Here is a 27,231-nt window from a genome sequence, read left to right on the forward strand (position 1 = left end):
GCCTTTGTTCTCTTTAGTTTCATTTATATAAGCTAGTTGTCATGAGTTAATAGTGTTTTTTTTGTAGTTTATCAAGGCCGGACAGTGTTGCTGTGAATCCAGGGTCGCTGTCTTAGAGTTTGGTTCCTGTGGCACTACTTGTTGCGGTACAAAAAAAAAGCTTTACATCACAGCAACAACCTTTCACGTTTTGTACGCTAAATTGAGTTTTCTACTGCCAATTTCCACCCATGTTTAGAGGGTAATGTGGTTTTTGCTCGGTGTGTATACCATAGTCCCGTCCTCTCTGCACTGCAGTCAGCACTACTCGCACATTTGGCGTAGGAAGGTCACGTTACAAAGTGGGTCGGCACTATCTGCTGCTGCTGGAGAGAGGAGGACTGCGCAAAAACCACGGCCCGGATTTGTGCCTGCCTTACGTCATGGGAAGCCTCGGACCTCTCTGACAGGATCCAACAACGAGAGGCACCGGGGATGATGTGTGACCAACAAACAGCGGGCCGGGAGATGTCGACGAGCACACGGCTGTTTTGAGCCACACACTCGCCCGTAGAGTAAAAACCAGTCACGGAGCATTATCGCTTTGATTGCGGCTCGCCATGAGAGTGCCTCTCCGCTGTTAAAGGGACAACTACGGCTGTTTTCTGCCTCAAAAACGAGCTGGTGACCGGGGAAGGATAAGCAGCTGGATAACTAATCCCCCAGGACGGTCACATTCACGGCGGGGCTTGGACCCGATAGAAATGGACATACATGCAGGGCAGCACGGACTGGATTAAACGATAGGGAATAAAAGAGACGCCGCGAACAAAGCGTACCCGAAGAAGTGTTATGCCAGTTAATCCGTGTGGTCTTTATTTGACTGGAAATGGGAGCTTTAACAAGCAGACAAAACATAGGCGTGGAAGAACTGGACATTCCGTCCAGTTCGGTGTACCGTTATCCACCGAAATCTGGTAAGTCACCAAGCAGGTCACACTGACTGCGGGTCACTGTAACATGCTTTAAAGCTCAATGCATATGAGTTATTTCGTGTTTCAAACGCATGGAAGGGAGATGAAAGTAGGGATCAACATCTGAGCCATCACCCTCTTACCTATAGCTGCAGGCCTGCAGGGCATTCAAGCCCGAGGAGCTACCTGTGGAGAGGGGAGAGGACCAATAACTCATTTTTCTGAGCTTTCTTTCAACTTAATTTCTCCCTTTACATATTCAAATTGCACACTGCCTTTGCCTCATGTTTATTCATAACGTTTTTATCATGTAATTTAATGTATTTCTGGCACTGCAGCATTGCTGAATTGTCCATGGAGCAACTCATTTAAATACCCATTGGCTCTTATTGTGGTGCATTTATGAGCTGGACCTGATCATGCCTGTCTCAGTCTGTCTGTTAAAATAAATCATTAATGATGGACCCCAAGAGGAGGAACATGAAAATACCAACATCATCATTAGCAGCAGAGCTTTTAGTTGAAAAGAAAGGGCTACAACCAATGTTTTTCTTTCTGTGTACTTTAATGTGCACGTCATCCTTTTTACAAAATATAATGATGTCAAACTAGGAAAACTTGTTGAGTTGAGTTTTCACAGTGGTCCAAAAGAGTCAAAAAACCCAAGATATTTAATGTTTATTTTGATAAAACCGAGAAAAAGCAAAAACAATTGAGGTTTGGAATTTTAGATTTATATATAAATGAATAAAAAATATTACATTTTAAGTATGTCGATTGATAAATTGTTGTTTGACTTAAAGATTGACTACTGTAGCGAATTCAGTACTTATTTAAACCCACATTGTAGTATATCCTTAAACCAGGTATCAACTGTCATTATTTTAGTTACATTTCAGTACATTCCTTGAATAAATAACTTAATTGTTAGTCAGTAAAACTTTAGAAAATAGTGGAAAAATTCGACCATGAAGACATACTCCAATTGTTTGGTTTGTCTATGTTCAGTTTGATCATTATAGGCTTTTCATTTGGAAATCAGAAAGGAAGCTGGACACGTTTTGGAATTTACATTTTCTGTCAGTTGATGATGAGCTCGACTCATCATCTCAACATCTACAACAGTCTTTGTTACAATAACTGTTTTAGATGTTGAGATGAGACTTTTTAAAGTGCTTCAAAGGTTAATGTGGAAGCAACATTTTTAGGTTTTGGCACATGTATCAAAACATTTCAAACTATACCAAACATGACCCTTATCTACCCGGTTCACCTGACTCACAAGCTGTCCTCTCGACCCTAAACTGACCTCTTGTGTTTTCAATCTGTCTTGTTATTGTTCCTCGATGTGACATTCTCTGATTGCAGCGCCCTGTTCTGCTCCCCACCAGGGTTTAGCAGTAATCCAATATTACCGCCATAAAATCTCATTGTGAAGAAATAATGTTATTGCTTTCCCACTCTATTGTAAGCAAAGACATAAAGTAAATGAAAATCTCCCACACATTTCGACCTGGAACCAAATTAAGGAACATAAATTGTGATGTGTTGGGCTTTGACATCACAATAATATCTTAGATCTATAGTGATATTATGTGCTGGAGAAAGGAGTTGAAGGGAAGGAAAACTGTTTACTTGTGGCTACCATTAAAGCCTCTTTTGTCACATAATTTAGCTGATTTGTCACAGGCTCTTTGATTGTGTGATGTAACAATCCTAGTTGCAGCCGTGTGGTGGTAATGATGGTGGAAGGGAAGGAAAGAAGCTGGTGGCGATGGCTGCTGGTGAAACCGATCTGTCAGCCACAGTTCCTGTTTCTGGGATCTGGTGACAAATCCTCAGCCAAGCTCGCTTCTCCCACCTACTGTTAATAATAATAAGGTGATGAAGAGTGGGAGCCAGAGCCCATTGTGGCTTTTTTTAGTTGATGAGTTGTCGTGTTATCGATTTCTTTCTACAGTGTGAGTGGTTTCAATGTTAGAGCATCCAAACCCACCCTCCTCTCTAGCATTAAAGAGACAGTTCAACATAAAATCCAAATTTCATATGTATTATATCGCTATTTTATCAGACTAGATTGTTTTGGTGTGAGCTGCCTAGTGTTAAAGTTAATATCAACAGACCTTGTTGTTATCAGAGTCATGTAGGAACTATGTAGGTCTGTGGATAATCTTGAGTTACTGGGTCATCTTTTCTGGAAATAGACAATGACTGTACAGTTTTTCAAATGTAATTCTGGCGCTTTGAGCGGATCAGCCAGTTCCATTATATTCCATGGAAGTAAGACATCTCTGAGACCAATATCTCCACTACTCACACAAAAACAATCTTGATTCATAAATAGCTATACAATTAAGGGGCAAATATATATTTTATTTTCGAGTTAATTGTCACCTTTAATAAGAGTGAAAGATGCCGGTATTTAGGGCCTCCCAGCAGCAGATACATGACTTGCCTGTCCAGCATGTATTTAAAGACTGCGAACCACCATTAAAGTCTTATGATATTAGCTCACCCTGTGATTAAAAGGTAAAACGTCTATTTAGTTTTGTTGTCCACGACCCAAAGTCTTGGTAAACAGGTGGAAAAGCTGCAATAGACCCAATAACAACTCAGCTATGTGAGAATGCCCTCACAGATCATTAGATCAGTATGGAGCCCTGGAGGGTTCGGCGTTCAGGATAGAACCTTGGTATGGGGGTCAGATGGTCACAGGTTCAAACCCCACTGCAGTCAGCATGTCGTTGTGTCCCTGGGCAAGACACTTCACCCTAAATTGCTCCTGTGGGGATTACCCACAGTATTGAGTATGTAAGTCGCTTTGGATAAAAGCGTCTAACATGTAATGTAATGTAATGTAATAGAGAGAAAATTAAATAAAACGAGGCCACGTTTATTAATCCGTGCGCACGATATACTTTCTCGTTCGCACAAGATACTTTTTTGTGCGCACGAGATACAAGTTATTTAAACATTATTTGAGATATATTTAAATCTCGGACTTCATTTTAGGGACATTTCGGCCAGAGGTGTAGAGCTATTTGTTTAAGCACCGGATTCGCAAAACAGGAGAGTCTGTGAACCAGTCTGCCTTGATCTATGAATTCATGTCAGTGACTCTCACAGTATCTGCTATCTGCACGATAGAGAGCTGTGTCTTTTACGCAGCGCCTTCACTGTGTTTACCTTCATTAGAACAGCTGAATTCACACACACACACACACACACACACACACACACACACACACACACACACACACACACACACACACACACCGAACTGCCCGATTATTCCCCCTATTACTCGTTTTATGAAGGAGATGTCCGATCACCAGGGCGCATGATGTGTAAATAACCCAATTTGTGTTCTGTGAAACCGAAAAGGATATTACATTGTTTTTGTTACTTTCGTTGCAGTTGTATATATCTTAAATGTAATTTAGGTTAACTTCCTGTTTTATTTAGATGCTTTTATTTTGAAGGCGAGTTACGCTGTTGACAGGAAGTTGTTGTTGCTATGGAAAATGTGAAATGCTACAAGATGTGTGTGTGTTTGTGCTCTGCTCAGCTCAGCTCTGTGTGGGTGTGTGTGTTCGGTGTATGTGTGTGTCCGACACCGGCATTTGTTTTCAAATTACCATGAACAGTAATTTACACACATGGCTAACTCCATATGTGTATTCCCAAGTGAAATAAATTCGTTTAATCTTAATCTCGATGTAGGCTAGTGCTAAATGCTGTCGGAGTGCACCGGAACGAACGTCACTATCATAATATCTTCTGAAAACAAATGCCCACACACACACACACACACACACACACACACACACACACACGCCCTGGCGACCGGACATCTTCTTCATAAAACTAGTAATATGGCATAATAATCGGGCAGTTCGATGTGTCTAACCATAAGAAAGTATCTTGTGCGCACGAGAAAGTATCTTGTGCGCACGAGAAAGTATCTTGTGCGCACGAGAAAGTATCTTGTGCGCACGAGAAAGTATCTTGTGCGCACGAGAAAGTATATCGTGCGCACTAATTAATAAAACGTGGCCTCGTTTTATTTATTTTTCTCTCTATGAACCCTCCGGGGCTCCGTAGATCAGTAACTTGGTTGAAAAACAAAAGTAACTGTATGCATGAGAATTGAAACACACGGCCACATGGCGCTCACCCCTAACCTCTGTCATTAATATGTTTCTCTGTGTGCAGGAAGTTACTTCGCCAGCCATTTCATCATGGGGGGAGAGAAGTTTGACTCCACCCATCCGGAGGGTTACCTGTTTGGGGAAAACACTGACCTTAACTTCCTGGGGACGAGACCTGTGGCGGTAGGTGTTCTCACACTAACAGCTGTTTTAAAGGGAAACTCAAGTTTTCAGTGCTTCATTTGTGTACCGTGAGTGCCTACCAAACCACAAACTGATATAATAAGACTGTTAGGGGTTTTCTTGTTTAGAAAACACAAGATTCAAGCTATTCATATAGTATTTGTCTCCACTTCCTATGACACATGCAGATTAGAATATACAGCCCGTCATCTGAGTATCCCCCCCACGGGGTGAGAACTACTTTTGTAATTTTTCTAGCATGCCAATCATAGCAGACTTGGCTTTTTCAGTAAGGATCTTAAGGAGACCGGTGCTAAAACGGAGTGTTTCAGACAGAAATGTTCAAACACAATGTGTTATTTGAGCATTAAATCAGGGTAACATGTTCTCTTAGAAACCCAAAATACATGTAAAAAATAAATATAATATGTCCCCTTTAAATGTTTAAAACTCAAACAATCTCACCAAAAGTCTGAGCCTGATAGAGTTGTCAAGGAGCTGTAGCATTTTCCAAAAATAATTTTGGCACTTTCGACTTATAAATTGAAATTGAGTAGTGTGGGGGAAACTTCTGTATCAATGGAGAGTTAGGACTCAAAAGAGACACGAGGAGAGCTGGAGCTTTGATGGCAAACACTGACGGTTTATTTGGAGCTTCGGCCGGAGAATTCACAAGACATGTCACGGGCCACGGTTTGACCACACGGTTGAGATGCCACAATCAATTCTGAAGAACCCTCCTGTAGTTCCAGGTTTTAACTAGTTCAGAGTGTAATAATCAACATTCTTCAATAGATAGACTAAAGAGCTGAGGACACTGAATCACATTTGTTGTCGCTTATGGCTCGGGGTCATCTACACCCCGAGAAGGATGTGTTCCAGGTCTCCCACAACAATAACTATCTCTGAAAGAGAGTTGCCCGGTCATAAACTGGTAACAACAACATGCTTGGGCAGCCCCTCCTTAAGGGAGATAGCGGCTGCCCAAGGTTGGGCATCTGCGTCAGAGGGCGAAAGGTAAACATGTATACAGAATTATTCCCTGACAAGTTGAATTAAAATCCCCAAATTAAACATTTAATGAAAATGCTTTAAGTATTTAAACAAAGCAAGGAATTAAAATAAAGAGATCTCAAGTATCTTCATTATCCATTTATCGTTTTTGGGTCAGAAAATGTTATAAAAAAAAAACAGCTCAGCATGATGTCTTAGAAGTGAAAAAGAGACAACGAAATGGCCATTTTTGCCACTTCGCCTTGAAAGATGATTTACAGTCAATAATCTTGTGTCAAACGGCTCCTTCAACAATCAGCTAAGATGTGAAGCCGTCTCTTGGTCATTGAACAGCTGGTACATTTCACCAGCCGCATTGGCAATTAACAAGCTTCCAGACTGTCACTGATTGAAATGTATTTCAACGTCTCATCGTGTCAACCTAATTAAAAGTGAAATGTCAGTCTACCGTCTCCCTCGTTCAGAGAGGCCAAAGAGCCACGGTTCCTCCGGAGGGTTCCTTCAACCAAATAATGAACATGAAGGTTAAACAATTGAGAGCTGCGGATCAAAAAGAGCTCAAATCTAGAGAGGAAAGATAGAGAATTTGTCACAGACGAGTAACGGTCACAGGCTTGTAGGGAGCTAATATGGAGAGCTCCATCACAGTGTGTGCTAATCTCAGTTGCTCTGCTGTTTGAGTCTAGACTGGGCTAAAATTAGGAGTGCAGTTTTTCTCCCGATTTATGTGGGTGTTTATAATCCTACTGTTGGCACAGGATGCAGCTGGTGATTTTTTTTTCATTATATAATGTTTGGTTGTTTCTAAGCAGATGGTGCCGTGGAATAAAACCAACCGCAGTTGTTGTGTTCCCGATCTCCTCCTGCACCGCTCTACAAATATGATAATGGATAGGGCTATATTTAGGGTTTTCAGAAACGCCTGCCCGAAGCACACAGATTTACAAAATGGACGTTTACCCTTTCTAGAATCAATAAGAGTCGCTCACCACTGTGTTTGGGACTCAAATATCTAATCAACTATTGGATGGATTCGATTTATACAGACATTAATTAATCACTCATGATAACTCTGTCTATACTGTCTTTGGTGATAACCTGCCTTCTCAAATAGCACCGTAATGAGGTGGGCCTCTTTGGGTTTTGGTAAAGTGTCCCAACAAATATTGGATGGATTGCCATGCGATTTGTCCGACACATCAATGTTCCCGTACAGATTAATTATACTAACTTAGTGCTTTTCATGTGGGATCTGCTGAGCTAAACTTAGTGTTTAATGCTAGTTAGGCCTCACTTCACATCTAGGGCTGTGAGCAAAGGGTAATACAGAAATGTGTGCAGGCCTGATGCGCATCACTTCCTTGAGGTGAAGACGTTTGTGGCTAACATTAGCCTTTTGACATTAGCTGGGTGTAGATTCTTTTGTAATTAGTATTCAAGTTACAGCTTGTTTATGCGAGTCCAATGAAAACTGGAAAATACATTTTAAATGTCATGTTTATTTTATGAGGCCAGTATACAGTTTTTACCCCAAATATATTTATTTTGTAGTTTTACACTACAGGAAAGGTTACAAACGTACTTAATACTTTTTTTTAAGATAGCGCTCTACAAAACTACTAAAAAAGTCTTAAAGCATAGAAATGCTTCACAACTTAAAAAAAGACAAAAAGAAGATTTACCATGGCACTCGACCTGTAGTACAAAATTATTTAAAAATGACCTTTTAATTCTTAAGGAAACAATCACCTGTATTTGAAAATCATTTTTTTAAATTTAAATTTCGTCTGAGCAGCATGTATGAGAAAATACAGTGTGTTGCTGTGAAGTTTCCTGTGAGTTTCCTAATGAATGCGTCTTTTCAGCATCTGTTACCCCGTGTGTTTGTTTGTAGTTTACAGGCGTGACTCCCGCTGAGCCCAGATGTGTAAAAATACTGAATATGGTGCCATTCACAGACACTCAAAGTAATATGTATAATATATACACACACGGACAGATGAGGGTGTGTAGTGTGGAGGTATCTGACCACATCCTGCATGTTTCTCCTCAAACCAACTCTCCTTTGGTTCTCCAAAAAAATACGGAGTGTGGACTGGTACTGGAGAGGAGCCAGTTCACCTCCTGGGCCACTGCCGAAGTGCCCTTGAGCAAGGCACCTAACCCCCAACTGCTCACTGGCGCCGGCTTGACTGGCTGCCTCTGCTCTGACCTCTCAACTGCATGTGCATGTGTGCATATAACTGTGTGTATTTGAATATGTATGTGCATGTTGTAAAAAGTGTGTACTGTGTGTACTGTGTGTGTGTACGACAGAGTGGAAACTGAATTTCTTCCTCGGGGGATTAATAAAGGTCCATCTTCTTCTTCTTCTTCTTCTTCTTCTGCTTCTTCTTCTTCTTCTTTTACGCTCAGTCAGCAACTTCTGGCTTCAAACACACAACACAAGAGTGCTGAGAAGTGAACCACAGAGTGGGTTAAATTCAAAGGGTGTGCGACCATTTTACACCAGGGTTTTTACGGTTTTATCGGTAGCAGTCACTAGAGAAAATAATGCAAAAGAAGGTATTTCACATCTTTGTCTTTGACCTAATGCTATTACATTTTGCCTGATGCCGTTATCTTCACCTCATCTGGTCTTTGAAATGTTAACAGGCACCGTTTGACCCCGGACTGTTTCACACTCCTGTGGTCCTGCGTTTGCAGAAATGTGCCTATACACTGTCTGAAGTGTCAGCCTCGTCCCTGGAAAGACCCAATCCGAGCAGATTTTTTCGCTGCGGCTCAGCACTTGTCAGCACGGATCTGGCGGGTGCTGACCAACCGAAACGCTCGCGTTAAGGTTAAACCAGAAGCAGCCGGGGCCATTGTGTAACCCTGACTTTCCTGTGGTCAAGAGAGGAATGTCGGGGCGGACTGAGGGGAGATGAATGCTGCTACTCTTCTCTCTCATAACATGTATTTTACATCTATAATTTGTTTCCTTTCAGTTCCCATACGCAGCCCCTCCGCCTCAGGAACCAGTTAAGACGTTACGAAGCCTTATAAACATCCGTAAGGACACTCTGCGGCTCGTACGGTACGCACCTTTCTTGTCTTTTCAAATATTCTTCAGCAGTACTCAGTAAAGTAAAAAAAACACATATAAGTGTAACAATATAACATCAAATAACAATATTTAAGGCTATCCTAAAAGCAAAAAATGTCCCTTATCCCAAAAAAATAAGCATAATACTTATGAAAAGAGATTAAAGAAACGTATATCTAAATGATTTCCTTTAAATATGTTAATTGAATGTCATGAAACTATAACTGAATCCACCGTTGAAAGATCATTTCTGTATGACTATTAAGGCTCAAAGCACTCTTTAGCTGGGATAACGCCTGTGTGATAAATATACACTCCATGAATCATTACTCAAACATTAAATGGAGTTTGAGCCTGCTCATATTCCTGTTCTCTACTTGAAAACATTCCCCTTTGTCCTTATCTCCTCCTCCCCCACCCGTAGGTGCAGCGAGGACCTGAAGCTGCCGGGTGACGAGGCGGAGGGGAAGAACAGGGCCTGCTACAACGTAGAGTTCACCTTCGACGCTGACACACAGGTGGCCATAACCATCTACTACCAGGCCATGGAGGAGTTTCACAATGGAGTGCCCGTGTAAGTGGAAACAGATTTTTTGATCAATAGATAACATTTGGTTTTGTTTTGGCAAAACTCATAGAATTTTTTATTGTCAAGTCTCCCTTTTAATATCATTGCTCTTATATGCACACCTTACATCTCATCAAAAGTACAAAGTTATTCAAATTTAGAAAGAAATATTCTCAGCTTTGTTGCATCATTTAAATTGCTCTCCGTATATAAAAAAAAGACAGGCTAGTATAGAACAGAAAAATGTTTGAATGAATATTCATGCAGACATTCTCAAGTTATGACAGCGCAGTGTTACACATGTTATACAAATATATGTTTACTTATGTTGCATTAAGAGCTGTCTGTGGTTCTATTTCTGTTCAGACAGGATGAAGAAAATCGATCCACATTAGTGAATGCTATATTTACATATACAACAAAACATGTTTTAGTTTAAACATAATACACTGTTTTAGTTTAAACATAATACACTTGAAATCAACCACTCCACATGTCAGGCTGCAGAAGGCAGCAATCATGTATTTTGTGCACTGACTGTGTGTGTGTGTTCCCTGCAGGTACCTGCCTCAGGACAGCTCTCTGCAGTCTGAGACAGTGCATTTTAAGAGGGGAGTGTGCCAGCAGTTCTGCCTGCCCTCACACACCGTCAACCTCAGCGAGTGGGCCGACGAGGAGGTGAGCAAATGAAACACAGGCCTGCATGAGGCTGTACATCAACTTGTACATAAGGGCAGATACAAATGTACTGTGTTTCTCTTCTCAGCTGCTCTTTGACGTGGACAAAGAGGTTTTCCCCATGGTGGTGCAGGCTGTTGTAGACGAGGGGGATGGTGAGTGACTGTGTGTTTATCACACTGATGGTCTGATGTGAAAGTAGAACTGCAGAATTTTAAGCTAAGGCGTCTGCACTGTTTTTTTTAATCCTTGCAGAACATCTGGGCCACTCTCACATACTGCTGGCTACATTTGAAAAGGTAAGAAAGACACTTTTTTTATCAGAGAAATTGCAGCAGAGCAAGAACCATTTATTGACAGGTCCCTTTTCAGTAACTTTTTTCATTATGGTTGATTGTTTGAGTCACATGTGATTGTAGGTATTTGTTGTTTTAAGTTTTTTATGACTGCTCGCTTCAGAAAAACCGGACAGCAGGACTTGATGCTGATAATAGCATCAAGTCCTGCTGTGTGGTGATGAAATAAGTTTATTTAAGAATCAATGAGAAACCATAAATATTATTTGAACTGTGTTGTCCGCAACTAAGGAGAGATGATTCAGCATTCAATTGAAATAGCTCAGAAATGACCTTTTAGACTTTTGACCCACAAAATTATAAAATGTATAATAATAACTGATATGATAACCATAACTATAGAATCTTCACACACTGACTGTACTCTTTTGTTTGAATCTTATGCATTTTTACATTTTTGGTCGTCCACAAATATGCTGAATTTGCTATTTGTGGTTACTGCTGGGAAAGCACTGCTGGATGTTTAGACACAATCACAATACCTTTACAATGAAGATAACTTTTGACGATTCTCTTGCAAGTTCTGAACGCAAGAATAGAAAAACTAGGGGATTCTTTTGACAGAATTTGACAAATGAATGAACATTTGTTGCTTTCTTTGGCAGCACATGGACGGGAGCTACTGTGTGAAGCCTCTAAAGCAGAAACAAGTGGTGAATACTTTTATTGTCTCCCCTTCCTGCTCCTTTTGTGTAACATTCTTTATGCTTTTCAAAGTCAAAGATAAACCAAAGCTTTATTTCCCTCGTCAGAACCATCTTTTACTCTTCACTTTTGTCCTATCCCAGGTGGATGGAGTGAGTTATCTACTGCAGGAGATCTATGGGATTGAGAACAAATACAACAGCCAAGAATCAAAGGTAAATATCAGACAGCACTATCTTCTCTGAGTGCGTCAGGAGTGACATGATAGTTAGTTCAAATAAATCGTTCCGCACAGGAACGTCCCTGGCCAACATCAGGCCCCACGCAAAGTTATATGAGGAGGCCCTCTGTTTCGCGAGCGTTGACGACGACGACTGGGGGGGGGGATGCGAGCAGCTCGACTTTACAATACTTTTTTCCTCTCCAGGTTGCTGACGATGAGATCAGTGACAACAGTGCTGAGTGTGTGGTGTGTTTGTCGGATGTGCGAGACACACTGATCCTGCCGTGCAGACACCTGTGTCTCTGCAACGCCTGCGCAGACACTCTGCGTTACCAGGCCAACTGCTGCCCCATCTGCAGACTGCGTGAGTTCCCATGAGCAATGGAAGAATTTATTTTCAAATGAGAGGAAAGGGGCCTAAAAAGGGAATTCATTTTGATAAAAGCTGCTTCCCAACGTTAATGCTATCTTAACTTGTTTTTATTACAATAATTCCCTTACATGAATCCATCCATAATGTTTTATAAACTACTTATACTGTGTTATAGCCTGCTGAATAATTGTAGGTATAAGCCCTAATTCACATTATACAGCATTTAATAATGATTTTTAAGGGACAATATTAAAATACTTCATAATTGAAATAGTTCAATTACTTCTAAAACTTTCTTCACTTAAATCACAGATTTGATTATATATATTTTTCACTTTACTTGAAGCAAACAATGAACACACATAGTGACTCCTAACCAGCTTGTAATGTTTTGTACTGCCTATACCTCAGGACAAGCAATGGATCATAATTAATACTTAAAAAAATATTGAAAATGTTTTGTCATCTTGTGTTTTTATTCAGCATTCAGAGCTCTGCTGCAGATCCGAGCCATGAGGAAGAAACTGAGTCCTCTGTCACCCTCTAGCTTTAACCCCGTCATCACTTCACAGACCTCTGACTCTGAGGAACACTCGGTGAGAAATCGTTGACACAGAAAACCTGAATAAATATAAAATTCCCAGTCCCAGTGAACTCACCAGTGTCCCCTCCTGGTTTCAGGCGTCGGAGCACATCCCTCCAGGCTACGAGGTGGTGTCTCTCCTGGAGGCGTTGAACGGCCCCCTCAGCAGCACCGTGGTGAACCCTCCTCTCAACTCCGGTCCCAGCAATGTTGCCGGGACGCTGCCTCCGTACAGCAGTGAGCCTCACCCGGCGCCGGCCCGCTCCCTCTCCCCGCTCGACCACTCCAACTCCAGTCAGGGACTCAAACTCAAGAAGAGTGGTTCAAAGTGAGTATAAGCGACAGCTAATGCTAGCACATAAGCATTAAATCGCAATAATTTATTAAAAATGGTATTGACTGTATTTTTCTTTGCATTCAGACAAAAATGGGTACCACTTTACAATAAGACTACCCTTATAAAGGGTTTACGAATAGTTTGTAATTAATTTATTAATTAGGTTGTGAACACTTTATAAATCATTAATAAGCTTTTATAAGACATGAGATAAACAGGGCAACTGTGACCGGTTGTTTTCCAAATAATGAGCCCACATTTATCTGTACTGCTAAGTCTTATATTGGCTACCTAGCTTACTTCGTCTTCTTCATCAGCCAGCATCCTTGGTATCTGTTGCTCACTGAGTTGATTCTCGATAAGTAGCCAATATAAGGCTTAGTCAGCTTGCCAAATAGTGAGCCTGTGTTGATGTATGAAAACTATGTTAGAACTGGTTTATAAATTATTCTTAATGATTAATAAAGTGTTTACAACCTAATTCATAACCTAATTATAAACCCTTTATGAATCCTTTATAAGGGTAGTCTTATTGTAAAGTGGTACCCAAAAATGTGTACTACGAATATATGTGTTTGTTGGTTTATTATTTATTGCCAGAAAGATATCCTGCTGCTCATGTTGAGTATGATTAACAAATATATGCCTATGTTTGCACTCCAATTTATATTTGTATTAGTTTGATTTAATCTGAGTGGTTTGTATTATTATTTTAATATCCTATTATGAACATTAAAACCATAATCTAGTTAACAATAGACGTATGTTTTATTCAATTATTTTATGGAAACAATCCCCGTCATTATGTTAAAAAACCACTCACTGTTATTTCTGTCTATTTCAGGTCACTTTCCCAGAATTCATCTGTGCTTCCTGAGGAGGACGACGAGAGGTCTTGCAGTGAATCCGAGGCCTGTCGCCACAAACTTGCCGTAGACCAGCAGGAGGTGTGTGTGTTTGTATGAGTGTGTGAAACGGAGACAAATAGAAAAACACATTGGGCAGATACTTCTAAAAGCTTTATGTTGTTGTTGTGAGCTCCTCTCTAACATCTCCTCCCGTTGTTACAGAACGGAGTGACTCCAGACAGCGAGAACCTGACTCTCTCGTCCTCTGGAGCCATCGACCAGTCGTCCTGCACCGGAACCCCCCTGTCCTCCACCATCACCTCCCCTGAAGGTACACACACACACACACACACACACACACACACACACACACACACACACACACACACACACACACACACACACACACACACACACACACACACACACACACACACACACACACACACACACACTATATATTTTCCCTAACATAACCATAGACCAGGGCCCAGGTATATTGCTTACAGACAAACAACAGCATTAGTTTGATGCATTCATGTAATACAACAATATCAATCATAACACACTTTTTGTCACACAATGCAGACCCAGAATTAGATCATTTAGATCAGGGATGGGCAAATGGCGGCCCGGGGGCATAACAATTATTTTTTATTTTCTTACTTGTAGTACTGATACCGTCCACTAGACTCCTAGTTACGTCGCGAGCTGCGTACATAATTCCATTCGGCAGCCAAATACCGCAAAATTATCTGTGACGCGTTTGTGTGTATTGTGTTTGTTTCCCGGGGAAACACTCATAAGAAACACCGGCTGTTGTTATGCCTGCTGTGACGTTAAGTTACCGCTTGTAATTATGCCTTTACAAGCTTCAAAGTTGTATTTATCATCTGAATTTGGCGAAAAACAAGTTTAATATTCTAAAAACCAAGACTTTGTTTATTTGAAATCAGATGAAAACAAACTGTCACGGACCCTGCCGTGTTATCTATGATTACTATACGCTTTTCATTCATAATTTCAGCGGGAGGGAGGGGGAGCGGCGCTGAGGAACAGCAGAGTGCAGGTTGACAGGTGCCTGTGTTGACATTCCCCTTATTGTGCGTCAGCAGAGACAGGCTACAAGTGTCTTAGGTTCAAGTTAGACAACTAATGTCTGGGTAGTGTTCATGACTTCATGTTTATGTCATCTTAATGGTTCATCTCAATGCACACACACTTTCCGTGCTTTCCAATAGTTTAACATAGTTTGATTCCACTGTTAAATAACCTGTTCAATACAAACATGCCACTTAACATGCCAATAACATTTCTGTGAACTGATATTTGTTTAGTGAGCTTATAAGAGGATGTTCCCTGAAAGATTGTAAAATGTCAATGAAGATGTCAGACTTAGTATATTTGTTAATAATTACATACAATACATGGAATTTGTGTGTGTGTGTGTGTTCCAAGTGAATCTGCGGCCCCCTGGTGGCCAGTACATAAATTATGTGGCCCCCACCACCATCCAAGTTGCCCATCCCTGATTTAGATAATGACACCAACATTAAAACTGATGTAGGCTTGGAGGCGTCATGAACTTAAACCAACTGGCCTTTTAAACAAGCAGCAATATAATAATGCTGTAGTATGTGGAATTGCTTTATGCTACGTTCCTGTCCTTGTACAAGTAAACATTAAAATAAAATAAATAATCCTTCTTAATGTTAAAGAATAATGAGTCTAATATAGTATACTCTTACCAAAAAATCACAGCAATGTTTAAATACAAAGACACACGCTGATAAAAAGAAAAGAAAATCATCAGATGTTCAGTGAGACAAACAGAAACAAAAACAAAAAGAGATAAAAGTCTCTCGGGGCTCATGAGCTCATTCTGTATTTAAGCCTCTTTCAAACATTCATCATACTGTATAACATGTGATTTTACGTTTATGTAAAAGTCTTAACTGCAATCACCTGCTTGGACCTACAGTAGTAACATTATTGTGTCAACATCAACAAGGCATTTAATGCTGCATCAGAGTAGTCTATAAACATTTCCCCCTTCATGTTGTGACCGAGGCTGAGGAGGAAAAAAACCAACCCTCCAGGCGCTGCATCAAGCATTTTAACATAAATAAATAATAAGCTTGTACCACCTCAGCACTTAACGTCTGTGCCACTGGATCTGATTTTATGGGAATTCTGCTAAATGGCTTTTTGGCACAAAACAGGAAGAGGAGTGTTATTCCAGCCGGAACAAAAGGTTCCATAAAGTGACCAACATGGTGAATCCCTGTGTAGTCCATCCCGTGTCTCTGACAGAGCTGTCGAATTGATTTACTCAAAATAAATTAGAATACTCTGGTTTCAAATATTCACTACTTCATGAAAAATGTAATGAAACAAAATACAGAGGGACGCACAATAAGATGGTTGTTCAAGGTGCTCACTTAAAAAAACAAATGGCCAGAACATCCAATAGGGTCTGAAGGTAAGATTATTACTTTTTTTTATTTTTATGGTGGGAATGTTACCTGGCAACCAGAGGAAACAAGTCCTCGGAGCCGGAGCCCGACCGTGATGTGTGTGTCCGTCTGTCTGTCAGACCCAGTGAGCACCAGCCTGGTCCAGTCAGTGATGTCCATGGCCTCGTCCCACTCGCAGCACTCCCACATCAGCACTGACACCATGTCCTCCATGTCAGGGTCCTACCTGGCGGGGGCAGAAGGCGAGCCCGGGGGGGACGAGGGCGGAGACGCTGAGGGGGACGAGAACCAGGACGCCCCCATGGAGAGCCGAGGACCGTCGCAGCAGGACGGGGTGAGAATCCAGGGAGGGAAGAGAATACGCTGCTCCATCCTGACATCTATTTAATGGGGACCTATTATGCAAAATCCACTTGTTCATGTCTTTTCTACTTAAACATGTGTCCCCTCTGTGTAAAGAGATTCTGAAAGTTTCAGGAAAAAAGATTCGCTCACTTTTTGTCCTGATCCATTTATATAAAAACCTGTCTGAAAATGAGCCGATCAGATTTTGGCCACTTTATGATGTCATTACGATGTTTTGGCTTGTGTAACCATTAGCCAATCACCAACCAAGGTAACACCCCCCACCTTATTACCTGAATATCCTCCTAGAGCACTATTGTGTTATTTTTAACCAAATATCTAAGTAAGCACTTTTGAAACAGAGGGGATTATGGGATGCTACAATGATCTGTTTGGTATTTGGAGCCAAACACTTCAGAGACATGTTTTGTATATATCTGAGAGCTATAATATATTGATGAAAAACAGTATAATACCTCTAACACTTTGGTTTCCTTTGTGTCTTTCATTCAGGAGTTTTCCCAGGAGCCAAAGGAACAAAACTACTCAGTGGCTGTGGAGGAGCAGGACTCAGAGGTGAGTGAGACACTGGTGGGCCATTGTGCTTGTTTTTTAACATGTTAGGAATAATATAATTAGTTCTGAAAGTATTTAAATAATTTGTGTTTTGAAATAACAGCTCTTTAGTTAAGGGATATTCAGATTTGGAGCTCTTGGATGAAGAGAGAGATGATGATGTTACACCTGGTATAGAAGAGGGTGAAGAAGAAGAGGATAAACAGATGCAGGAGGTTCAGATACAGACTCAGAGACAGATAGGGATGTGCAGGAAAGACGTGGCTCTCTGTGAGCCAAGAGTAGCACGTATGTTTATTGCTTTTTATTTTATTTTAAGTGGAATGAAAAATATGAATTGCCTCAGGAATACAAACTCTGTTCCTATGAGTATGGTCAACTGGAGATTCCATAAAACTAGTCAGATGACCCTACAACACGTGCAGACTGGAGTCCCATTCAGTACTTTTCCCAGTACAGTAGTACAGTAGTACAGTAGTAGTATTGACTACAAAGTCTTTGAAGATGTGGCAGCTTTCATCAAAAAACCAACTAGTTCTTTAGTGGCTAAATTTAAAGCAATGTTCAGATCAATTACTTATTTATTTTTTAAATGAAGCTGAATTTATTATTGTATTTATATCACTCTATAAGCATAATATGTTACATAGTTCATCGGTTAATTCTGTCTTTTCACACTAAAATGGTCTTGACGTCCTCTACAGTGCACTTACTGTTACGTTTGATTTAAAAAAGTCTTAATTGCAAGATTTTTTCTAGAAGACACTTTTTTTGTTTTGAAAAATCTTTAACACCAACAAATATGGATTGAAGCGCAATATTTTGTTTTATAAAAAACATGTTTTGAATTTTGGAAATTATAACATTGATCTGTTTTCAATAAATCTTGACATTTGCACTTTGTTTATCAGAATCAGAAACAATCAAATGCAATTACTGCTAAAACCCAATTTTATAAAAAGTATATTACCAAAAATATTCATGTAGCCTAATTTATAAAAAAAGAAAGACCTGAAGCGTATAATGTTGATTTATATTTTGAATATCAACATTAAATATGAAGCCTGAAGCCCTAAAGTCTTACTGAGCTCTCTGTTTTCTCCAGGGGAACGATGTCACTGAAGAGGACTGCTCCTCCCCGTCCAATGGGAAAGGTAACTATGGAGACCATCCTTCACCTTTCACCCCTGCCCTCTCACCTCCCTTTGCATTTTGTTGCTCTCATGCTAAGTAAATAAGAAACTTTTCATGCAAACTACATATAAGGAACTGAGTGGTTCAAATTATATATTGTTGCTGTCTCTGAATATTTATGAATCATGGCTGAGAAATGAAAACAACTTCAAAACAAAGGAATCCAATGTCAGATTGTGTCCTCTAGATGGGGCACGAAAACATGTATTATCTGAGCTGAGGTGAATGGCTTCTCATACAGTTCGTGTGCAATAGAACGTCGGTCTACTTCACAGTGAAGGCGGCAAGAATGAAAGCTTTTCCATCCACAAAAAAATCCTGTTTAAATTGGAAAAGTACTTTGAAGTGAGTCGGAGAGATCAGGAAACAGAAATGAGTCCTTTTCATGCCATTTATTTAATCTTAACCTTAGCCTCTGTGAGCCTCCATCTCTGAGTTGTTTCACAGCTGACAGATCAGACAGTAAAAAGTCTGTTTGAGTGACTTTTATTCATACACTTCCGCTTATTTACAATCATTGTTTTCTTACTGCTGAATTTAATGACCGGTAATCAGGTTATTAGCAAACAATATCGACTGATTCCCATCGATCGGAGCATTCTTTCATTCATAAAAGGAAATGAGCACATACAGGCCTCCTGTACCATATATGAGGTTCTGCTGCACACAAGGCTACTGGCTTGCTATTGCATGGTTTGCACCTCTTTATTATCCAGTATAAAAAGCTTACATGTGTGCTTGAGGATTTACTGTATAAAGGCCATCATTTACGTGTTTGCCCTTCAAAAGCTCTGCATCGTTTGCTTTTTTTAAGCCGCTGCATCATGATGTCAAAGCTTCTTCTTGCTCCATCTGTGTATGGGTGTCTGTGTGTAAGAAAGAGAGCTTGGAGTGCTAAAGTCAGTGTTGTGGTGTACAGAGTGTGAAACCCTGACCTGTAAGGCTTGAAGAGAAACTACGTGGTCACCTTCATTTTGAAACCGTTAAAAACGTGTGTATTTAATGAGTGTGTGTGTGTGTGTGTGTGTGTGTGTGTGTGTGTGTGTGTGTGTGTGTGTGTGTGTGTGTGTGTGTGTGTGTGTGTGTGTGTGTGTGTGTGTGTGTGTGTGTGTGTGTGTGTGTGGTGTGTGTGTGTGTGTGTGTGTGTGTGTGTGTGTGTGTGTGTGTGTGTGTGTGTGTGTGTGTGTGTGTGTGTGTGTGGTGTGTGTGTGTGTGTGTGTGTGTGTGTGTGTGTGGTGTGTGTGTGTGTGTGTGTGTGTGTGTGTGTGTGTGGTGTGTGTGTGTGTGTGTGTGTGTGTGTGTGTGTGTGTGTGTGTGTGTGTGTGTGTGTGTGTGTGTGTGTGTGTGTGTGTGTGTGTGTGTGTGTGACTCCTGGGGCCAGCGTGAAACACTCTTCCTGTAAAATACAGAATGACCTTTGAGTTCTTTAGGAGGCGAGCGGACCTGAGCTGCCTGACAGAATGTGAATGTGCACACGCGCTGTAGGGTGTATGTTTGCATCTCGCACCAGCGCTGCCAGACAGCCTCTGTATGCCCTGCCTGTGTCTCTGTGCTGAGCTGCCAATCATCCAGTTCATCTTCTTCCTCATTAGCACGCACACACACGCACACACACACACGCACACGCACACGCACACACACTGGCTTGCTGCAGGCATGAGGCACTTGATGAAACATGTCAGTATCTGTTATCTGGCCATGCTGGGAACGGCAGTAACATGCTAATCTTAAAAATGCTAATCTAACTAATATGGATATTTCTAGCTCATTTTGTCGGCTTACCTCATTCATCAGAAAATCAAAAGAAGTTGAGAATGTGACTACATGTTGGGGGCTTTAAATCAAAATGGTAAACTATTTTAAATTATAACGAGACATGGAATATATACCAAAATGTCTGTTAATTTCTTTAAATGATTCCCCTTCACTTCACCATCAGTGTGGCTAGTTTTTAGTTCAAACAAAGTGAACATTGTGGGCGATCAAAGCTACATTTGAGTGCAGTAAATCAAAGTGCATATCAGTATAAATCAAAATCTCTTTACAAAAAGTGAGCGATTTGGATGAAAACCTCAATCATGATAAATATTTCTTTATTATGAAGATGCATTTAAACAATACTTCATTTCATGGTACTATGCAAATGTTTTCAAACATCCTGCCACACCGAATTTTTTTATTAATTAACCAATAAATTACTGTACAACCGGAGAACAGCCCTTAACACATTTAGACAAAACTGACACAAGTCTCTTCTACTAAATGAGTTCTTTTTGTTTTCAACAACCTCTCCATCTTGTATGTGTCTTTCTGTCCAAAAACCACCCTTTGCAAGTATCTGATCACACACATAGAATTTATGAAGCAGAAATTCTTCAAAACTATTCTAAAGACACTGAGGATCAGAGCGATTTGAAACCACCAAAAGCTTGACCTCACCTTTAGGTCAGATAACTGGTGGTAAAATGCAGAGATATTCTATCATTTATTATTTTCTTCATGCCGTTCCAGCATGGCCAACCTCACCCCTCCACCCCTCCACCTCTTGACACCCTCCCCCCCTCCCTCACCCTGCCTGCCCCCCCCCTGCTGTGCCTGGCTGCTCTTGTTTGACCTTTGCCCTCGCTTGCAGGTGGGCGGAGCAGGTGTCCAGAGTTGGCCAATAACAATCAGGGCGTCGCCCTCTGTGACACGCCCTCTTTGGGATTGGATAATGAGCAGGCTCCCGACAGCCGATTCGCCGGTGAGTGGCAACCTCTCGAACATGGACCAATGAGAGCTGAGGACTAGTCATGGGAGTGAGGAAGATGAGGGGGGGTAATAAGAGAGAAAGAGTGCATGAGTAAAAAGCAATGCTTTTTGACACATTAGCTTGCTTTGCTAACATGCTAATGCATTCAAAAACTACATAGAAACAAGAAAATTGTGTTTTAATTAGCGGCAGTTAGCAACCAAGACTAGCATCTCTGCTTAGCATGAAGATATGGAGCCTTCCTTCTTCTCTTCATCCCTACCCTATTTGGTGTTGTGTTGCTTCATTGCTTTTTCAGCACCGGTTAGCTGAGCACTCTCCCCCTCCTTTAGCCAGAGCCCTTGTGTTTGTGTGTGTGCGTGTATCTTATTATGTGTCTGAAGAAAGCTTTCTGCATGCTGTGTTTACGGTCTGTTTGAGTGTGAGAGAGTTAAGAGTCTGGTCCATCCCAGAGTTTGAAGTTCATGTCAGCGTCTGCCAGCTTCCGAGCCGCTTCGCCAAACATCTGCAACTCATTCTCACAGCCCTCCATCTTCCCTCCATCCTCTCCTTATCCTCCACCCTGCTTTGTAACACTCGGCAGGTTACTGCGATGAGAGCTAAAGGTGCCAATTTTCTTGTTGATTTACTATTTTCTAAACAGTTGAGGTCAAACTTGCTTCACAGCCTTTAGCTCTGCATCCTTCTGGTAGTGCTGAGACTCCAAAACCCTGATTTACCTTCACCCCCTTGAACCTAACACCCCCCTTTGGTCCTTTATGGTGGATGGTGTGACATGTTTTCTCTTTCTGTGTCGTAAAAGTGTGTTATCTCTTTGTTTCTCTTCCTTTTCTCTCTGTCATTCTTCACATCTTTTGCTGTCCTGGACATTTTCTTCCCCATCTCTCTCCTCTCCTTGTCTTTCTCTTCCTTCTTTCGCCTTCTTTTGGATGGACAGATGAGGAGTCGTGCCCAGTGCACATTGAGGACTAGGTATGGAGTTATGGCTAGATGCTAGAACAGACACCAGGGTGATACTTCGTAGATTGCATGCACCATAACAATCATCCTCTTGTTGTGTGTTTACCAGTTCATCACAATACCGTTTTAATCAGTAATCAAATATCTTCTGATGCAGTCTCTCTCTATTAGTCCAGCATGTATCTCTCCTCAATCACAGCCTAGACCTTATATTATATTTTCTCATACTTTCAATTTGCACAGTAATAGTTGAGCTGAGGCAGCTTTCATTGCCAATGCTATTCATTATTCATATCCTCCGTGGTCGAGACATACAACTATCAATAATTAATTTGATCCCCTGGCTGATATTCACTGTTATTCAGTTCTTGTTGGTCGGTGAGCCTTTGAGATCCCTCTAGCTGCAGTTACAGGCCAGGAGGACTGCAGTGTGACACGGTGGTGTTGAAAAGGGATTCATAGTTGAACATCATTTGTATATAATTTTTGTGTGTTTTAGTGCATTTTCTCTGTGTAATAACTTATAAGGCTATTAAAGTAAGGCTTTAGCCTACATCTACTTCAGTCAGAATAAGTTTGCTTAACTGCGTCACTATTTCTAAAAAAAAAGGAAGGTAGGTTTTTTAATTCAACCTGAAAATGCAGATGAAAGAAATTGGATGAAAACGTATTGGCATGATAATAAACCAAATCAGTAAACAATATAGTGAGACAGTACTCTGCTATGCAAGGCTGCATCAAACAATAATTTTTGTTAACAATGAATCTGCCCATTATATTTAGGATTAACCAATCAATAGTGAAAGATGTCCTTCTTGTCCAAGGTTATATATTATGTTTAATATGATATAAAACATATAAAAGCAGGACATCTCCATATTTAAGAGGCTGAAAGCAGCATGTCATGCCAGTTTGGTATGGGACATTACTTTAAGTATTAATTGATCAATAAAGGTGGGGATTACATTCCTGTCAGTGTGTTTGAATTTTGCAACATAACCCTCCTCTGTCTCTTCGTCTCCTTCTCTCCTTCAGGTCTGATGTACCTCGGAGGCTACAGGCCTGTTTTGGAGCCCCCCGCCCACCACACCTCCACCAGCAACATCAACATGGAGGAGCAGGGGGCTGAGAACCGGGACGGCCAGAGTCCCAAACATCCCCGCCGCGGACCACTCATTGTGTAACACACTCTAACACACACGGAAACACAGACTTCTCCGTCCAGTCTCAGCTTACCCTGCCATAGTGCTGCATTGCTGGATATTGTCCTGCAGGGAACCCCCCTACCCCCCCCGCCCCCCTATACCAACTGTCTTGATTGTCGCTGCTGGCACTAAAACTCCTCCCGAGCAGAAAGAGGAGGAAAGAGGAACAGAAGGGCATCACGTGTCGTCTGTGCACTTTTAGCTCAACATTATTGTTTCGTTTTTGTTGTGTTTAGCCCATTGCTACGTTATTATTTATTACCTCTAGGTCTAACCAATGAGAGCTTTGTATTATGACACTATCTCTAAAAAAGACATGCTGCTCCTCTCCTCTCCTTTCCTCTCCTCTCTTACCAGCCAAACAGTCAGGGGCTACTGTGATCGGCAATCTTATTACTGATGTACTTCTTCTTCTCTCTTATAAACTGTATGTTGAACAAGTGTTAGTACACTACTTTAAAGTCAGCTCACACCGGACTACCTTACCTTGGCGAACTAAAACGTGCTGACTCGTCTCTTCGGATCAGGGAGCGCCCGTCTCGACTTCGCATGCAACCTCTGCAAAAGTTTCTCTTTTCCCGCCATTATTTTCCAAACAGCCTTGGACTTGTAAGGCGGCAGAGGGGCCAGGAAATGGCGGCCAAAATGAACAGAAATGGACTGAAATGTAAGACGATGAACGTTGATCTCTTAGAAGGGGAAAGTACATGACATTTAAATTGTCATCTCAACTGGAATTCAACGTGAACTTTGAACCCCTAAGCTGGTTCTATAAACACAAACACACCAACCACGCCAAACTCTCTTTCTTCAGCTCCCTCTAAGCATGTCAGTATTATCGTAGTGCAACTGGAATCCAACAAGAACCACCAAGCAATACCGATGCCGGAGCTGCATCTCATGTGCAGTTCAAACTGGCCCGTTGCATTCAAATCCAGACATTTCAATGTGTTTAATTCTTTGTTTAATCTTTTTTTTTGCCATTGGGAAGGGATTTATTGTGAGGTGACATGATACGGTGAATTTGAGAACCTAAACGTGAGATTTAGGCCACACTGTTAGCTGGCATTTTGTTCATATTAACATAATCTCTACGAGCCCCTTTCTCCTCGTTTGTGAAGCCTTTAGTTGTTTGTTTTGTAAAACTTTAATGTATAGCTCACAAGTTGTCGATGTTCTCCGTTCCCGTGATTTTAATTTGTTGCAAAACACTGTGTCGTTTACTAGAATGTGGATGAAAACATGTGAAAATGTGTTAAGGTTTACACACTCGCATAACAAAAAACTGAAAAAGCGACAATATCAACATTTAATGCACTATTATCTGTTTCCTAGACAACAAACTTTGCGGTGCATGAGGCGATAGTAGAGTAAGCATGTTAGTCTAGGTCCGCCTGCACCCATATAGAAAACTGGATGATGGATCACTGCACACACATAAAGCCGGACCATATCCCTCTGCAGTGTTATATATCGGTTTCAGGAGCCCTACTCCCTCGACCCGGACTGTTGGGTCAGGAGGACTGCATTAGTATATCCAAGCTGCAACCAGTCATGTGATCACAGATCGAATGTGTAGATGAAGCCGTTCTCTGGCACCAGTCACAGTATGATATCAAAGGAATGGGTCCAAATCTGCAAGACCCCCACTTTTCTAGAACTATGGGTGAAAATGTCAAAGAAAACATCAAACGGACAATAAAGTTTTTGCAACTAAACAGTCACTGAGTGATTTCATTTTAAATGGTTGGAGATTCATTAATCTGTGCAGTTATTTGCTCTGGGATTTGTCCTGACATGGAACATTCCTTTCTGCCTCATACAATCATTTTTCAAACTCAGCTCTGCAGCATTTTCCCACCAAAGAGATCAATTTGTATTTTGTCCCTAGTAAAAATTACTTCTTTGGACTCGAAATCACCACCCTTCCCTAAGATGGAAAGACATTATCTGTCCTGCTTAGCTTTATTTGCAATTGAACATTGTTTATTTTGTCTTTTACCCCCAGGGGTTAAATTGGGCCGGGGCTGTCCGTGGTCAGCCCCGGCACATAGGACGATGCTCTGACGTCATCACCCTCGCTCAATTGTCATTTGTTTAAGCCATATGTTAAAACATCTCTCGTTCTTAATATAGACTTTATTTATGGTCGATATGTGTTGACTTAACTTTAAAATAGCAGATCTCTGTGACAGGATATAGTTTTTCCGCTTAGTGAACGTGAGTCTCGTCTCTGATCAGGAGCTGCGGCTTGTGTGTGTGTGTGTGTGTGTGTGTGTGTGTGTGTGTGTGTGTGTGTGTGTGTGGTGTGTGTGTGTGTGTGTGTGTGTGTGGTGTGTGTGTGTGTGTGTGTGTGTGTGTGTGTGTGTGTGTGTGTGTGTGTGTGTGTGTGTGTGTGTGCGCGCGTGCGCGGAGAGTGTCTGCACCACGAGGGGCCAAAAATTATTTACCCCCTCACCTTGAGCATCATTCATCCATCAAAAAGTACAATAAATGTCACAATTATTAAATAATTATCTTCCCCAATACATGTTACTATGTTTAGATCAGATATGTGGGCAGGCAGTCAAGCAACGTGTAAAAAAGCCTCAAACCCAAGTGAGCTTGTAGTCTTAATTAATGTCAGTAGCGTGGCGTGGGGAAAAATTTAGGGGAAGCCCATTTTTTGGGGTTGGGGGGGTGGTAACCAGATGAGTGATTACAGCGCCCGGTATCATTTTACACACATTTGTATCACACAGATGCAGGACTTGCACACGCCTGTTATCTAACCGACAGGTCCGCACGCACTCTCCAGCCGAAACTCTCGTCTTATTCATTTAAGCATTTTCTTATTCATTTATGCAGACACACCCCCCCCCCCCCCCCACCCGTGCGGACATAATTGTCCTCATTGAACGTCCGAGCTGTGTACACAGCTCGAGTGTGGGCATTGGCCTGTCATCTGATTTAATATTTAGTTGCTGCTGTAGCGGAAGTTTAGTAAAGTTATGTTTGATTAAGTACGCCAAATCTCCACCCTCCATAATGCTTCATTTGCTTGATCATTTCAAACGGCGGTGATGACAGTTACAGTAGGCTACTACAGTACGTAGTAAAACTGATGTTGATGTGATTTGATGGGATGGCAGTGTCTAATCAAATCGCCAGCCGCCAGCCGCCTCTGAAGGGAAGCCAGAGACCGCTGGCTTCCCTTGGCATGGCCCTGACCAATCACATGTTGGCAGGGGCATCACGTGGGCCTCATCTGATTGGTCAATCCCTCCATTTTTTTTCGCCAAGGGAAGCCTGATTCAGCTGGCCTCCTCTTGCAACAGTGAATGCAATCTACTGTTTCACCATAACATCTAGAGGGGCGCTGTTTGTTTCACTCTTTGTAAAATACTCAATGAGAGTGGGGGAGAGACGGGCCGGCAGCAACACATAGCAAAGGAGAATTATCGAAACAAAACCAAGTGTTTTTAATTATTTATTTAAATTATAACTACAATCCAAGAAAACAGGGGAAGCCTGGCTTCCCTTGGCCTCCGGGAGAAAACGCCACTGATTAATGTTAGCATGTGTGCTTAGCTGTAAACACAGTCGGATGGGTGACCAAAACGTCCCCGTTTTCCGGGCAAAGTCCCCGTTTTCGGTGGCCGGTACCGAAACTTGAAACGGTTGAAACTCCCGAAAATGTTCCCGTTTTTTAATGTGCGTTACAAAACATAGAGCAAGGTGAA

The 27,231-nt window shown here is 41.4% G+C and overlaps 1 protein-coding gene across 4 annotated transcripts; it reads left to right on the forward strand.

Annotated features, from left to right (window-relative positions):
- rnf157 (ring finger protein 157) lies at positions 1-25,227 on the forward strand. Of its 4 annotated transcripts, none has more exons than XM_034118802.1 (19): positions 1-956; positions 5,169-5,287; positions 9,292-9,380; positions 9,814-9,963; positions 10,518-10,635; positions 10,724-10,790; positions 10,891-10,934; positions 11,597-11,644; positions 11,780-11,851; positions 12,064-12,223; positions 12,716-12,828; positions 12,914-13,143; positions 13,997-14,099; positions 14,223-14,331; positions 16,537-16,811; positions 17,336-17,398; positions 18,504-18,552; positions 21,225-21,335; positions 23,340-25,227. In XM_034118802.1, the coding sequence occupies exons 1-19, from the start codon at positions 869-871 to the stop codon at positions 23,486-23,488; spliced, it is 2,157 nt and encodes a 718-aa protein (XP_033974693.1). In that variant the 5' UTR covers positions 1-868; the 3' UTR covers positions 23,489-25,227. The 4 variants fall into 4 exon arrangements, with proteins under 4 accessions (XP_033974693.1, XP_033974694.1, XP_033974696.1 ...); XM_034118803.1 differs by having other exon boundaries at positions 16,597-16,811; XM_034118805.1 differs by having other exon boundaries at positions 16,696-16,811.
- The last annotated feature ends 2,004 nt before the right edge of the window (positions 25,228-27,231 follow it).

Source organism: Trematomus bernacchii, unplaced genomic scaffold, assembly GCF_902827165.1.
Source record: "Trematomus bernacchii unplaced genomic scaffold, fTreBer1.1, whole genome shotgun sequence".
NCBI classification, from domain to species: Eukaryota; Metazoa; Chordata; class Actinopteri; order Perciformes; family Nototheniidae; genus Trematomus; species Trematomus bernacchii.